This window comes from Prionailurus viverrinus, chromosome D1 (assembly GCF_022837055.1).
Source record: "Prionailurus viverrinus isolate Anna chromosome D1, UM_Priviv_1.0, whole genome shotgun sequence".
Lineage (NCBI taxonomy): Eukaryota > Metazoa > Chordata > Mammalia > Carnivora > Felidae > Prionailurus > Prionailurus viverrinus.
The window spans coordinates 103,409,358-103,424,310 of NC_062570.1; the positions used below are offsets into that span (position 1 = coordinate 103,409,358).

Here is a 14,953-nt window from a genome sequence, read left to right on the forward strand (position 1 = left end):
GTGGAAAGAATGGTGAGCTATAGCTAACAAGGGGTCTATGATCAAGCCATTTCACCTCTTTGGGCTTTGTTTTCTTCATTTGTGAAATTAACACGATTGGATCTCCTACAGCCCCTTTTCATTCTAATTGGTTATGGTTGTGTGTTTTCTTGTTACTTACTTTTGCTCTGGGAACAAAGGAGGGTGCAAGGCAGGGAGTATGGAAAACCTTCGTGGCCACACTCTTGACCAGAAGTCCACATCCAGGAAAGCATCATGCTGGGAGAAGCTCCTTCCCCACCTGTGGAGCGCTGTGTTCTAGAAACATCACTTGGGCTTGTGTTCCTACAAATACCAAGGCCAAGCCAATGACCTTTTCACCCCATAAATCGCAGGGGGGACATTTAGTGTCATGAGAGTGGATATCTCAGGAGGCTCCAGATCCAGGGTTGGTCCTGAACCTAATAGGAGCCATCAGATAATGTCTGTGTGTATTTGAGCTGAGAGTGCTTTTGAAGACACGGGGGAATGAAAGCTTAGGGAGAGGAGCCCCCAGTCAGCAAATCAGCGGTGCCACAGCCACGCCAGGCAACAAAAATAAAAACCTCACTAAAATCTTGGCTTAAGTGATGTCAGGACTCTCACGCAAGCTTTCTCATAGCTACATCTTTGGTTTTTAAGTTTATTTATTTTTGAGAGAGAGAAAGTGTGAGTGGGGGAGGGGCAGAAAGAGAGGGGAGAGAGAGAATCCCAAGCAGGCTTTGCACTGTCTGAGCACAGCCTGACTCGGGGCTCGAACACACGGACTGTGAACTCATAACCTGATCTGAAGTCAGGCACTTAACCAACTGAGCCACCCAGGCATACCAATAGCTACATTTTTCTGAAAGGCCTACAATCATCCCTAGGAATTTTTTTTTTAAACAAAATACCCATTTTTCTTACCAGTGCAGAGCTGCTTTGGGGATATTTAGGGGGATTTCCCTCCCTATGTTTAGAACTAAGGATATGGATCCATTCTTTCCCCCACATAGTCATCTGTAACCACAAACACCAGGCGGAATTATCTCTTCTTTGTCAATGCAGTCCAGTTTAGCTGCTGCCAAGTTTGAGCTGAGCAGTCATGGGGCTTGTCTTCAAGTTCTGGTTCGGTTGCAGGGTGACCTTGGCCAAGGTATTCAGTCTTTCAAAGCTTCAAAGTATCACGTATAAAAACAAGGATAATACTATACATCCCTCATAGGACAGTCCTAAAGATTAAATGAGATGTCTAGCACATATCAAGAGATTAATGGTGGCTCAGTCGGTTAAGCGTCCAACTTTTGGTTTCAGCTCAGGTCATGATCTCCTGGTTTGTGAGTTCGAGCCCCACCTTGGGCTCTGTGCTGACAGTGAGGAAACCTGCTTGGGATTCTAAGCTTTTGATGTCATATTTAAAAACCTGTAGTTAAATCTAAAGTCGTGAAAATTTAACCCTATGTTTTCCTTTAAAAATGTATGGGTTAGCTTTCATATTAGGTCATTGATCCATTTTGAGTTCCCTTTTTGTATATAATGTGAAGTAAGGATACAACTTTTATTTTTTATGTATGAAAATCAAGTTGTCTCATATCATTTGCTGAAAGGCTGTTCTTTCCACCTTCGATGGGCTTGTCATCCAGGCAAAAATCAATTGGCTGCATATATATGGGTATATTTCTGAACTATCAATTCTACTCCATTGATTGGTTAGTTTATCTTTTTTTAACTATTTTTTTTAAATATAAGTTAGTGAACATACAGTGCAGTATTGGTTTCAGGAGTGGAACCCAGTGACCTATCACTTACATCAGTACCACGCTGTTTTTATCACTATAAATTTGTAGTGAGTTTTAAAATCAAGAAGTGTGATTTCTCTGACTTCGTTTTCCAAGATTGCTTTGGCAATTTTGAGCCCTTCCAATTCCACATGAATTTTAAGATTGGCAGTTTAGTGTTGGCCAAAAAAGGCTACTGGAATTTTGAAAGGAATTCTGTGTAATTTCTGGATCACTTTGGGTCGCAGTGATGTCGTAAACTAAAACTGAAGTTTCCTTCTCATGAACATGGGATATCTTTCAACTTATTTGGGTCTTGTTTAATTTCGTTCTGCATTATTTGATAGTTACTTCAACTGCACGGACAGTGCACAAGCACCTGCAGCTGAGATCCTGGAGCCTCCCTTGCCACGGGAATGCCCACACACCTGACCCCAGATCTGTGTTCGTGTCTTCCTCACACACCAGCCGCAAGGCTGTTCTATGAGCACCCATACCTAAAACACCAGCACTACCTGTACCCAAAGGTCCATCAAGTGATGAGTGAATAAGCGAAGTGTGGTTTATGCTTGCAAAGGAGTATTTCTAGGCAACAAAAAGGAATGAAGTACCAGTACTTGCTACAATATGAATAAACCTCAAAACCATCATGACAAGTGGAAGAGGTCAGTCAAAAATGATCCCATTATGATGTAATGGATGATGGGAATATACAGACTAGGCCAATCTACAGAGACAGAAAGTAAATTGGTGGTTTCCTAGGGCTGGTGGGAGGTTGCAGAACAATGGACCTTGACTGATGGTTGGGTATGTAGTTTCTTTGTGAGGTGACGGAAGTCTTCAACAATTAACCAGGGTGACGATTGGACAAGTTTGTAAAAGTACTAAACACCAGCGCATTGCATACTTTGGTACGTTTTGTGGCATGTAAGTTACATCTCAATAAAGAGCTTTACGACAAGGAACCCACTACTGATACAGGCAAGGAAATGCGTGCATCTTAATTGCGTTATGCTAAGTGAAAGAGGCCAGACTCAAGAGGTTGCATGTTGTATTTGAAAAGCAAAACTATATGGGGGAGTCAGCAGATCAGAGGTTATGAGAAGCTGGGGGATGAGAGGGGTTAACCATAAAGGAAGCAGGAGACAATTTCGGATGAATGGGACTGTTTTGTATACTGATCTGGGTGATGTACTGTATACATTTATCCAAACTCTCAGGAATGAGCATACTGAAATGTATGAACTTTATTTTATAGAACTTATGACAATGTAAGCCAAATATATCTGTGTGCTCTTTTAACAACTCAAGCAAAGTCCCTAGACTCAGTTAAGTTTCTTCTGTAGATAGATTGGATGAGGACCTCTGGATGTCCCCAAAGGGGTCCTGTTCCTCTGAGAACCAGGTCTCTAAAAGTCTCTGCTCAGTCATTAGCCTCTGAAATCCCAACATGGTCCCACATGATATCACTGTAGAGGGACTGGACTGTGTGCAGAGCCCCTTTGGTCATTAATTTGCAATTAGGTATAATATAACTTAATATGTGCAATACTAGAATGTAGAAAATGAAAAATGCCAATGAAAAGAATCAAGTAAAGGCTATACGGGAGGAGAGGAAGATCATGTTCATGGGTTAGGAGACTTTAATATGCCAATTTCCTCATGCTGATTTACAGGTTCAACTTAATCTCAATCAAAATGTGAGGAAGAATTTTGGAAATATTAGTAAGCTGATTGAAAAATTTATAGAAAGAGGTAAATCTACTAGAATACTTAAAGTAGTATTTAAAAAGAATAAAGTTGAAATATACTCCTTACCTGATTTCATGACTTACTCTAAAGCTCTATTGAGAAAGTATATATACTTTGTGTGATTTAGTAGGTAGAATTAATTTCATGTATTCTTTGCCATTTCATGAGATAATTTTAATTTAAAAGATGTTATATATTATCCATTTGGCAATATAGTTTTGAAAACATGACTTTTTCCAAAAGTGGGGAATAAGTAGTGAGCAAGAAAATAGAAGAAAAACTAGTTATGTCTCATAAAATGTTCTAAAATTCTTTTCTAAAGAATTATATAATAGGTAATGAGCCATATTATCAAATATATCAACTGTTGGGCTTAGAGTTTAATTAATTGATTGAGTAATTTAACAAATGTTTAGTGAGAAATTAGTGTGAAACAGGCTGTATGTTGAGGATGAAGTTGTTAGTAGTGAAGACAAAGGTACCCTTCTTAGGCAGTGTACATTATAGAAAGGTAAGTGAATAAAAAAGGGACAAGTAAATAGAAATAGCTGAGTACTGATTAGAACTATGATAGATTAAGTAAGTTGGGAACAGTGTCCATAGGGGTGGGGTGACTATGGTACATTAAAATTTAAGGAAAGACCCGAGGGAAGTGAGGGAGCTTTCTGAGCATTGGCGACAGCATGTACAAAGGCCCTGAGGCAGGAATGAGTTTGGATTGTCCGGGGACAGTAGGGAGCTCAGTGTGAGGGAGGAGGACGGAGGAAGTAGGAAAGCAGCAGGACATGACGTAGCTCATAGGAAACTAAAGTATCCCTGTGTGAGAGACACAAGCCATTTCATCGTATTTCCAGAGAGAAAAATAGCTAACATTATCACTAGTCAGTGCATGTATCTTACACAGTTGGGGTTCTTACAGAAAAATTGAGAAACTGCTCTATTATCATTCGATCCCCTTTTCTGATACTCTGGTCTTCTTGCATTTGAAAGTTATCATGTCACCATACTTCTACCAAACGACTTTCTGAAGACATAAAGATGAACTCCTTCAAGATTTTACAGATATATAGCTCTGAAAAAAAAATGTTCCAACAAAAAAGCACATACTTTTCTTTAAAAATCCACGTCATGGTTTTCTTCATTTTGGACTCTTAGAATTGTTTTTTTAAACTAGAAAAAAAAAATTAAAAATGCTGAACATTAATTTATACTCTGATCTACAGTTATTTTGACTTTCTTATTAAAAACTAGCCATACTCCAGCTACCTCTTTTAACAAATTTCTCCTCTTGAGTGTATGTGCACACAGAGGACCCTTGCATGCACTTCCCTTCATGGGTTTGAGCTGCGTTTTACACACACACTTGCATTGGCCTGTGGTGGAAAAAAATGTGAACAGGTGAATAAATCACATATAATTAAGGTTCATGACGAGAGTGCTCTAAACACTTTAAGGTCTTCCTGGCTATTCTCATCCAGATATTACACAGCTGGATTATCCTCTTTTTTATCTTCTTTTTAAGTGAGAGGCTTTTGAAGAGGAAAGCATCACAGCAGTAATTTAAGTGCAATGTGGGCTGTAAACTGCAAGTTAATGCAGGGAGAAGACCTGACAGGAATGAAGGTAGGTCACCGTGGATTCTACAACCCTAGGAGGTGAAGCTTAGAGACAGGTTTGCCTTCTCAACAACCTTCTTGAAAGCATTCTTGACCTCTTTGTTCCTCAGGCTATACACCGCAGGATTTAGCATGGGAATGACCATAGTATAGAACACAGACACAATTTTGTCCGTGTCCATGGAATGGCTGGAGGTTGGCTGGGAGTACATAAACATGACTGTCCCATAGAAGATGGAGACTGCAGTGAAGTGAGAAGCACAGGTGGATATAGCTTTCAGGTATCCTTCTATTGAGGGCATTTTCAAGATGGTGGTAACTATGCACAGGTAGGAAATCAAAATAACCAAAAGACCAAAAAAGATGTGGAAGCTTGCTACCAAAACAAGAACCAGCTCACTGACATGTCTATCAGAACAAGAGAGAGAGACAACTGCAGGAATATCACAGAAGAAGTGATGGATCACATTGGACTTACAGAAGGAGAGGTGGAATGTGTTTCCAACATCCACAGAAGCATTCAGAAAACCAAAAACATAGGAGCCTATAGCCAAACGAGCACACACACCTGTCGTCATGGTGGTGGTGTAATGGTGGGGTTTGCACACTGCTGCATAGCGGTCATAGGCCATTGAGGCCAAGAGGTAACTCTCCACTGTGGCAAAGGCTGCAAAAAAGAACATCTGAGCAGCACACGCATTGTAGGAGATGACCTTGTCTCTTATAAGTAATCCAGCAAGGACCTTGGGAGTGACAGCTGTAGAGTAACCAAAGTCCACCAGAGACAGGTTACTGAGGAAAAAGTACATGGGAGTGTGGAGACGGGAGTCCAAGAGAATCAGCGCCATCATCCCCAGGTTTCCAACCAGAGTGATGAGGTAGATGAGGGTGAACATCATAAAGAGGGGGGCCAGCAGTTCTGGGTCACTGGTTAGTCCCAGCAAGATGAATTCAGTCACTTCTGTGTTGTTCTTCATGGTGTTCTTTGGGAATCACAAGATGCCCTGTAGTGATAAGAAATACAGAAACAAAGTCATAAACAAATGAGAGATTGAAGTGAAATTCATTCCATATTGTTTGTGTATACACACACATATGTACACAATATTTCATTAGAGCAATAATTTTTACTCACAGGTTTCTCCAGATTTAAAGTATGGACTAGACAATAAAAGTTAAGGCACAAATTATCTGTAGAGTTTGACATTGTTAAAACTGAAAGATATCCATGAATTATTTTCCAACTTTTCAATTCTGTGAATTTGTAAACAGTGGTGTAGAAAATGTAATTTCTTTATTATGATGAATCATCTTGAATGAATCTATATATCAATTCAGTTTTTCTCAGCCTAGCAAATGCTTATATCTATGGTCCTTATGTGCCGGAAAAAGCTCTAGACACTTTGTATGAATATTCAGTTATTATTCTCAACAAATCTATGAGATTGATTTCTTGTTACCCCCATTTAACGTGTGAAGCACAGAGCTTGAGTAATGTATATTTAAGTTTACAAAATTATTATCGTCAAAGCCAAACTTAGTGCTCGGGTGGAGTGATTCCCAAGTCCACTGGTCTCACCTGAATTAAAATCACATTGAATTTAACTTAATTCATGATCAGTCTTTCTCCCATGTCATAAACTCAGTGTTTGGGGTTTCACAGTGACGTAACCAAGAGATACGTCCATGGTGCATGTGGTATAATCACTGTAGCAGTAGGGACTCAGACAGCCAGCAGAGGCAGTCTGGGGAGGGCATGGCATTGAGTATAAAGCTTGGGCTCTGGGACCAGGTTCATGTCAGTCTTAGCATTCACCACTGAGGAGTCTTTAGTCCGAACCTAACTCCCTGTTTTCTTCATCTACAAAATGAAAATAGTAATGAGACTTCACTCAAGGTATTATTGTAAGACCACTGTAAGAATTAAATGAGGTAGTATATAATAATATAAAAATCAAAGTGAGCAAAATGAGGAGTATTTAGTAGAACCTGATTAGTGTAAGGGATAGTATTCTTAGTAGGATGGGATGATAGCCTCTCTGTTGGCTTAAGAAAGGTCTGGGGCGACACACAAGCTCAGCGTGGTTGAGTGGTCTGCTGGCATCCCTCTTCAATATGCTTTATATCACACACTCGGTTGGTTTCCTGGGCTCTTCTGTGCCTTCAGTGTTTCTCAGTCTGTCTGTCCTCTGCCTACATGAGTGGCTGTTTCAGCTACCGCATGGGAGCCATTCTTTTGCTTCATTTCTTTCTTAAGATCCATGTTTTAGTTTGTGTTGAAAGTGTCCCGTTTCTTAAACTCATTCTTTCTCTCTTTATTTTTATCCCACAGTTGAATCGCAGGGATCACTGGGTAGAAGTTCCTAGTTTGTTGGTCTTTAGCCTGAAGATCTGTGTTTTGGCCAATTACATGTTTTAAAATTGTTTACTTGAATGTCATCTTGTGTAGGAATTGTATTTTTAATCTTTTCATTTGACTTGGATGCCTTTAGAAGGACATTTGTCCCTTGCTAATCATTAGTTCACTGCTGTCCTCCTTAATTCTTTCAACAGATAGTGAGCAAGACAAAATTAACAGCTACTCAATCAGAGCACACCTATCCATCTATTTTTAAAATCTCTTTTAGGAGAGCAGCATGATAATGTTTCACAATGATCAGTAAACTCCCCACGGATGGAAGTCTTGATACATGTGTCTAGCCTCAAACCACTGCTTTAGACATGCCAATGAGAAAAAATGAAATATGGTCTTTTGTAGCAACGTGGATGGAACTGGAGACTGTTATGCTAAGTGAAATAAGTCATACAGAGAAAGACAGATACCATATGTTTTCACTCTTATGTGGATCCTGAGAAACTTAACAGAAGACCATGGGGGAGGGGAAGGGGAAAAAAAAGTTAGAGACGGAGGGAGCCAAACCATAAGAGACTCTTAAAAACTGAGAATATTCTGAGGGTTGATGGGGGGTGGGAGGGAGGGGAGGGTGGGTGATGGGTATTGAGTAGGGCACCTGTTGGGATGAGCACTGGGTGTTGTATGGAAACCAATTTGACAATAAATTTCATATTAAAAAAAAGAAATTTATTTCTGTGCTTAAATAATTCATAGTATGTGTAGATGCCCTGTTGGTTTTGCTTGAATTACATTTCTCACTGAAAGTGTATATAGGACATAGAAGCTTACCTTGCTGCTGGGAAAGAAGGAACAGTCAATCCTGAAGAGTTAGCTTGGAATCAGAAATTCAGCCATGGGATGATGCACACATACTGTGAGAGATAGTCTTAATCAGGTACTGGTCAAATAGTTCCAAAGGTAAATAAAGATGAAGTGAAGAATGCAACATGGAGCCAGGAACCTATGTTGAAGTGCCGAATCCACGATGCAATCTTTGTGTACCTTCTTATCTCTAAAATGAAGCAGAAAATTACTTCTCCCGCATGATTCGAGCAATTTGTCTGTGAAACAGGCTCTATGACATGCCTGTCCGAGGGGCTATCATTCTAAAGTCAATGAATATAATTCTCATCTTGAGGCGTGTTCCCTGGCCATCATTGGAAGTTCATGACAAATCCTCAGGTGAGGATTTGGCGGTGGGAGGAAAGTGTATGTACTAATGACTACTAACATTCAGACAAATATATGATGGCCAAAGGGGCTCAGCACATGTCTGCTCCTTTTGAAATGAGATCACATTGAGACATACTGGGAGTTTTAAAAGCTATTTCATGGGGATTAGGAGGGAATTACAGAGATATAAGGTCTCTGGGGATGTCCCTCAGGAGGGCATCTGTAGCTCTTATCTCACTTTTCTAGGAAAGTATCAATTAGCTTTCCTATGGGGACTTGATTGGATATGTTGAGGGTGCACACATGTTTTTATATTACTTGTTTTCTCTTTCTCTTTGCTTTCTAATTTTTTAAAAAATTTTTTAATGTTTTATTTATTTTTGAGAGAGAGAGAGACAGAGCATGAGCAGGGGAGGGGCAGAGAGAGAGGGAGACACAGAATCAGAAGCAAGCTCCAGGCTCTGAGCTGTCAGCACAGAGCCCGACGCGGGGCTTGAACACACGAACTGTGAGATCATGACCTGAGCCGAAGTCGGATGCTCAACCGACTGAGCCACCCAGGCGCCCCCCTGCTTTCTAATTAAAGTGTAATCTACAAACAGTAAAATTTATAGTTTTCAGTATTGTAGTTATTGAACAACTGTTCAAACTGGGTCAAATTTATCCAGTCACACCACCACTAACACAAACACAATATAGAAGAGTTCCATCATCTAAACAAAATCTCTGAGCTTCTTTGCCATCAACCCTCTTCCTGCCCTCAGGTGACTACTAAACCATTTTCTGTCCATATTGCTTTGCTTTTGTAGGAAGGTCATTTAAAGAGAATCTTAGCACATGTAGCCTCTGATTCTGGCTTCTCCCAGTTAGCATGGTGCATTTGAGACCCATCCATATTAGCTATATTAATTTCCTAGAGCTGTCATAAAAAAGTACCACAAACTGGATTTCCTATATAACAGAAACTTATTATCTCACATTTCTGGAGGCTAGAAATCTAAGATCAAGCTGCTAGCAATGTGGTTCTATTGGTTCTCTCTGAAAGCTGTAAGGGAGTATCTGTTTATACTTTTCTCTTAGCTTCTGGGTGGTTTGCTGGCCATCTTTGGCATCCCTTGTCTTCTGCTATCACATCCTGATCTCTTTGTTCATCTTCACATGGTGTTTTCCTTGTGTGTATGTCTCCCCAAGTTTTCCATTTTTATAAAGACACCAGTCATAATAACTTGGAAACCCATTCTGTTCCAGTAGGACCTTATCTTAATTATTACATCTGTAGTGACCCTATTTTTGAGCAAGATCATCTTCTGAGGTACTAGGGGTTAGGACTTCAACATATAAAATTTAGGAGACACAATTTGACCCATAATATATCAGTAGTAATTTTTTTTTCATTGCTGGTTATATTCCATTATATGGACATTACAGGTTATTTATGTGTTTCCCAGTTGGGGGACACTTGTGTCCCATCTAGTATCTCAGAATTAGGAATAAAGTATATCTAAACATTTGCCTATTTTTTCATGAACTAGATTTTAATTTCATTTGGGTAATTATCTCTGAGTTAGATCGCTGGGTCAGATAGTAAGTATACATTTAATTAAGTAGAAACTACCTAACTGTCTCTTTGAGTATTGACATGGAGAGAACCTACCCCTTCCCAGACAACCTGTGTTATGAACATGTACTATATATGTGGGAAACAAATCTGTAGTGCACTGAATAATCACTGCCAAATATGAGATCTTGTCAACTGGAATGTGTTACGCTTTCCATATAGCAAAGACTTTGCAATTATGGTTAACTTAAGGGCATAAGCTTGGTAGATTATCATGGGTTCATTTTCGGACCCTAAAGACAATATCCAGTGCCTTTATGAGAGAAAGGCACAAAAAATGGAAGAGTAAAAATTCCAAGGGTCTGTAACTCCACAGAAACGCTAGGTAAACAAAAAATAAGCCAAACTATCAGAAGAAACTTGGTTTCAGATGTATGGAAAATACCAAAAGGTATAACAACCAAGTAAATGTCAAATCATGAAAATGACTCATCTATAGTGTTTATGGAAACAGGTAGGTGACAAGCAGGTAAGTGACCTCAGGCTACAACAGAGGCATGAGACACCACACACAAAGCATATAGTCAATAATAATAGTTTAGAAAACTCATGAAACAAACAAATACAATCTACGACAAACAAAACAATAAAAGCAAAAACCTGAGTTGGACGAATCTGAATTCCCAAGGTTAGCACACTATATATTCACAATATTCAGTTTTCAACAAAAATTGACATGTGAAGAGAAACAAGAAAGTATATCCCATCCACAGGGGGAAAAAAAAGAAATTAACAGAAACTTCCTGAAGAAGCATGACATTACACTTATTGGACACAGTAAAAATTGTACTGGACACAGATTTTTAAATCAACTGTCTTCAATATAATGAAGGAGCTAAAGGAAACCAGAATAATTATGTCTCAGCTTTAGAGAATATCAACAATGATACAGAAATGATCATAAAAGAACTATATATAAGTTCTGGAGCTGAAAATACAACTGAAATGAAAAATTTACTAGAGGGTTTGATCATTATTTGATTAGGAAGAAAAAAGAATTAGCAAATTTCAAAATATTTCAAATGAGTTAATCAGTGTGAGGAACAGAAAAAAAAAAAGAACGAAGACAAGCCGAACAGAGCTTAAGAGACCTGTGGATCACCATCAAGTGTACCAACATTTGCATAATGACAGTTCCAGAGAGAGAGAAGAAAGAAGAGGCAGAAAGAGTATTTGAAGAAATAAAGGCTAGAATTTCCCCAAATTGGATTTTTAAAATGTATCTTTCCATTGAAGTAGCCCATGAAACAGCAAGTAGGATATCACAACCGCATTCTGTGAGGTCAATATTACCTCAATAAGAAAGCCAGATAAAGACATTACAAGAAATGAAAGCTACAAGCCAATATTTCTTATGAGTATAGAAGCAACAATAACCAACAAAATGTCAGTCAACCAAATCCAGCTACCTAATAATATCATTGTATAGCAGGACTTAATAGGATTTATCCTAGGAATACAAGGATGGTTCAATATGCAAAAAGCAACTAATGTCATAAGCCACTTAAACAGAATCAAGGAAAAGAATATGGTCATCTCGGGGTGCCTGGGTGGCTCAGTCAGTTAAGCGTCCAACTTTGGCTTAGGTCATGATCTCGCAGTTTGTGAGTTCGAGCCCCAGTCAAGCTCTGTGCTGTCAGTTCAGAGCCTGGAGCCTGCTTCGGATTCTGTGTCTCCCTCTCTCTCTGCCCCTCCCCTGTTCACGCTCTATCTCTGTCTTTCAAAATATGAATAAACGTTAAAAAAATATGATCATCTCATTGATTTATAAAAAGTCTTTGACAGGGGCTCCTGAGTGGCTCAGTGGGTTAAGCCTTTGAGTCTTGATTTCAGCTCAGGTCATGATCTCATGGGTTTGTGAGTTTGAGCCCCATGCTGGTTCCACACCATCAGTGTGGAGCCTGCTTGGGATTCTGTCTCTCTTCACCTTTCCCACTTTCTCCCTCTTTCTCCCACTTTCTCCCTCTCTTTCAAAATAAATAAATAAACTTAAAAAAAGCTTTTTACAAACTCTTACATACTTTTATTATAAAAAGAAAAACGCAGAAATCTAGACTAATGTGAAAATTCCTCAACTTGATGAAGGGCACTTATGAAGGAAACCACATTATTATTCAAAAATGGGAGGTAGAATTCTTTCCCCTAAGTTAAAGTGCAAAATAAAGATATTGATTTCACCACTTCCATTCAAAATTGCACTGGTAGGTCTAACCAGAGTAATTAGGGTGAAAGAAAGAAAGAAAGAAAGAAAGAAAGAAAGAAGAAAGGAAGGAAGAAAGAAAGAAATAAGAAAGAAAGAAAGAAAGAGAAAGAAAAGGAATCCAAAATGAAAAAGAAAAATTAATATCTTTAAATTTTTTTTAAATGTTTATTTATTTCTGAGAGAAAGAGAGAGAGAGAGAGAGAGAGAGAGAGAGAGAGAGCATGAGTGGGTGAAGGCAGAGAGAGAGGGAGACACAGAGTCCAAAGGAAGCTCCAGGCTCTGAGCTGTCAGCACAGAGCCTGATGCGGGGCTTGAACCCATGAACTGTGAGATCATGACCTTGAGCCCCCTCAAGCTGTGCACCTGCATAGTGCTGGCCCAATTCCTGTCACTGACCTCCACGGCTATAGATCACCTCAAATTTTCAAACAAAAGTAGCCTTCTCCAAGCATATGTTTATAAGCCTGTCTAAAATCACAAAGAAAGAATGTTTAAAGCAGCAAGAGAAAAAAATGATCTCATACAAGGGAATCCCCACAAGGCTATCAGGGTATTCTCAGCAGAGACCTGGCAGGCCAGGAGAGAGTGGGATAATATATTCAAAGTGTTGAAAGAAGAAATAGCTGACCAACAATACTTCACCCAACAAAGCTGTCCTTCAGAAATGAAGGTGAGATAAGGTCTTCCCCAAACAAACAAAGTCACAAGAACTGCCTTACAGGGAATACTGAAAGGAATCCATCAAGCTGGAATAAAAAGGTGTTAATTAGTAACATGAAAGCAGATAAAAAGAAATGATGCACTGGTAAAGGCAAGTGCATGGTCAGATTCAGAATATTCAAATACTGTAATGTGGTGATTGGTAAACTACTTAACTCTTTAAATTACTTTTTAAAAATTTTTTAAGTTTATTTATTTGGAGAGAGAGCGAGCACAAACATGGGAGGGGTGGGGAGAGAGGGAGGGAGGGAGAGAGAGAGAGAGAGAGAGAGAGACAAAGAGAATCCCAAGTAGGTTCCTCACTGTCAGCACAGAGCCTGATATGGGGCTTAAACTCACGAACGGTGAGATCATGACCTGAGCAGAAACCAAGAGTCAAATGCTTAACCAATTGAGCCACTCAGGTGCCCCTTAACTTTTTAAATAAGAGTATGAAAATAGCTGTTGCTATGATAATTTCTTAATAGGCACACAATATAAGAAGGTGTAAAGAGAGATATCAAAAACATAAAATGGGAAGGGAGAGTTAAAGAGTAGACTTTTTGTGTGCAATTGAAGTTAAATTGAAACCAGCTTAAAATAGAGTGTTGTACCTATAGAGTGTTCTAGTCAGCATCAGAGTAACCACAAAACAAAAACCTATAGTAGAAACAAATGAGAAAAAGAACAAAGGATCAAAATATATCACAACAGAAATATTATCAGTTCACAAAGGAAGACAGCAAGAGGAAGAAAGAAAGAAAGGAATTATAAAACATTCAGCAAACAAATAACAAGATGGCAATAGTAAGTCCTTACCTTTAAATATAAATGCATTAAATTCTCTAATCAAAAGATATAGTATGTCTGAATGAATAAAAAACCTTACAAGACCCAAGCATATTCTATCTACAAGAGACTCATATCAGTTTCAAAGACACACATAAGTTCAAAGAGAAGGGATGCAAAAAGATATTCCAGGCAAATGGAGACTAAAGAGAGCAGAGGTAACTATACTTATATCAGACAAAATAGGTTTTATGTCAAAAACAGTAATAAGAAACCAATAATCATTACATAATAATGAAAGCATCAATTCTTCAAGAGGATATAATGATTGTACACACACACGCACACACACACACACACATATATCCAACCTCAGAGCACCTAAATATATTAAGGAAATATAACAAATACTAACAAATCTGAAGGGAGTAATAAACAACAATACAATGATAGTAAAGGACTCCAGTATCCTACTTTCAACAACTGAATAAATATCAAGACAAAATCAATATGGAAATTTTGGATTTGAACTATATTTTAGATCAAATGGACCTAATGGGCATATACAATGCACCACATCCCACAGGAAGAGAATATACCTTCTTCTCAAGTACACACTGAATATTCTCCAGGATAGATGCTATGTTAGGTCGCAAACAAAGTTTAGCAAGTCAAAAAGATTTAAATCAGATCAAAAATCTTTTCAACCACAGTGGCATGAAACTAGGTATCAATAACAGGAAGAAAACTGGAAAATTCACAAATGTAGAAATTAAACAACACAGTCCTGAACATTTAATGGGTCAACGATGTAATAAAATGGGAAATCAAAAAATATCTTGAAAATGTGAAAATGGAAACACAATATACTAAAATATATGGATCGCAGCAAAAGTTATTCTAAGAGGGAAGTTTATAGCAATGCATTCTGAT

At 38.6% G+C, this 14,953-nt stretch overlaps 1 protein-coding gene across 1 annotated transcript; it reads right to left on the reverse strand.

Annotated features, from left to right (window-relative positions):
• Positions 1-5,175: 5,175 nt before the first annotated feature.
• LOC125176598 (olfactory receptor 5B3-like) lies at positions 5,176-6,120 on the reverse strand. Its single transcript, XM_047878305.1, has one exon. The coding sequence runs from the start codon at positions 6,118-6,120 to the stop codon at positions 5,176-5,178; it is 945 nt and encodes a 314-aa protein (XP_047734261.1).
• Positions 6,121-14,953: the final 8,833 nt, after the last annotated feature.

Bases quoted from the DNA above. Each gene is read 5' to 3' on its own strand.
- LOC125176598 (XM_047878305.1), bottom strand. From the start codon at position 6,120: ATGAAGAACAACACAGAAGTGACTGAATTCATCTTGCTGGGACTAACC.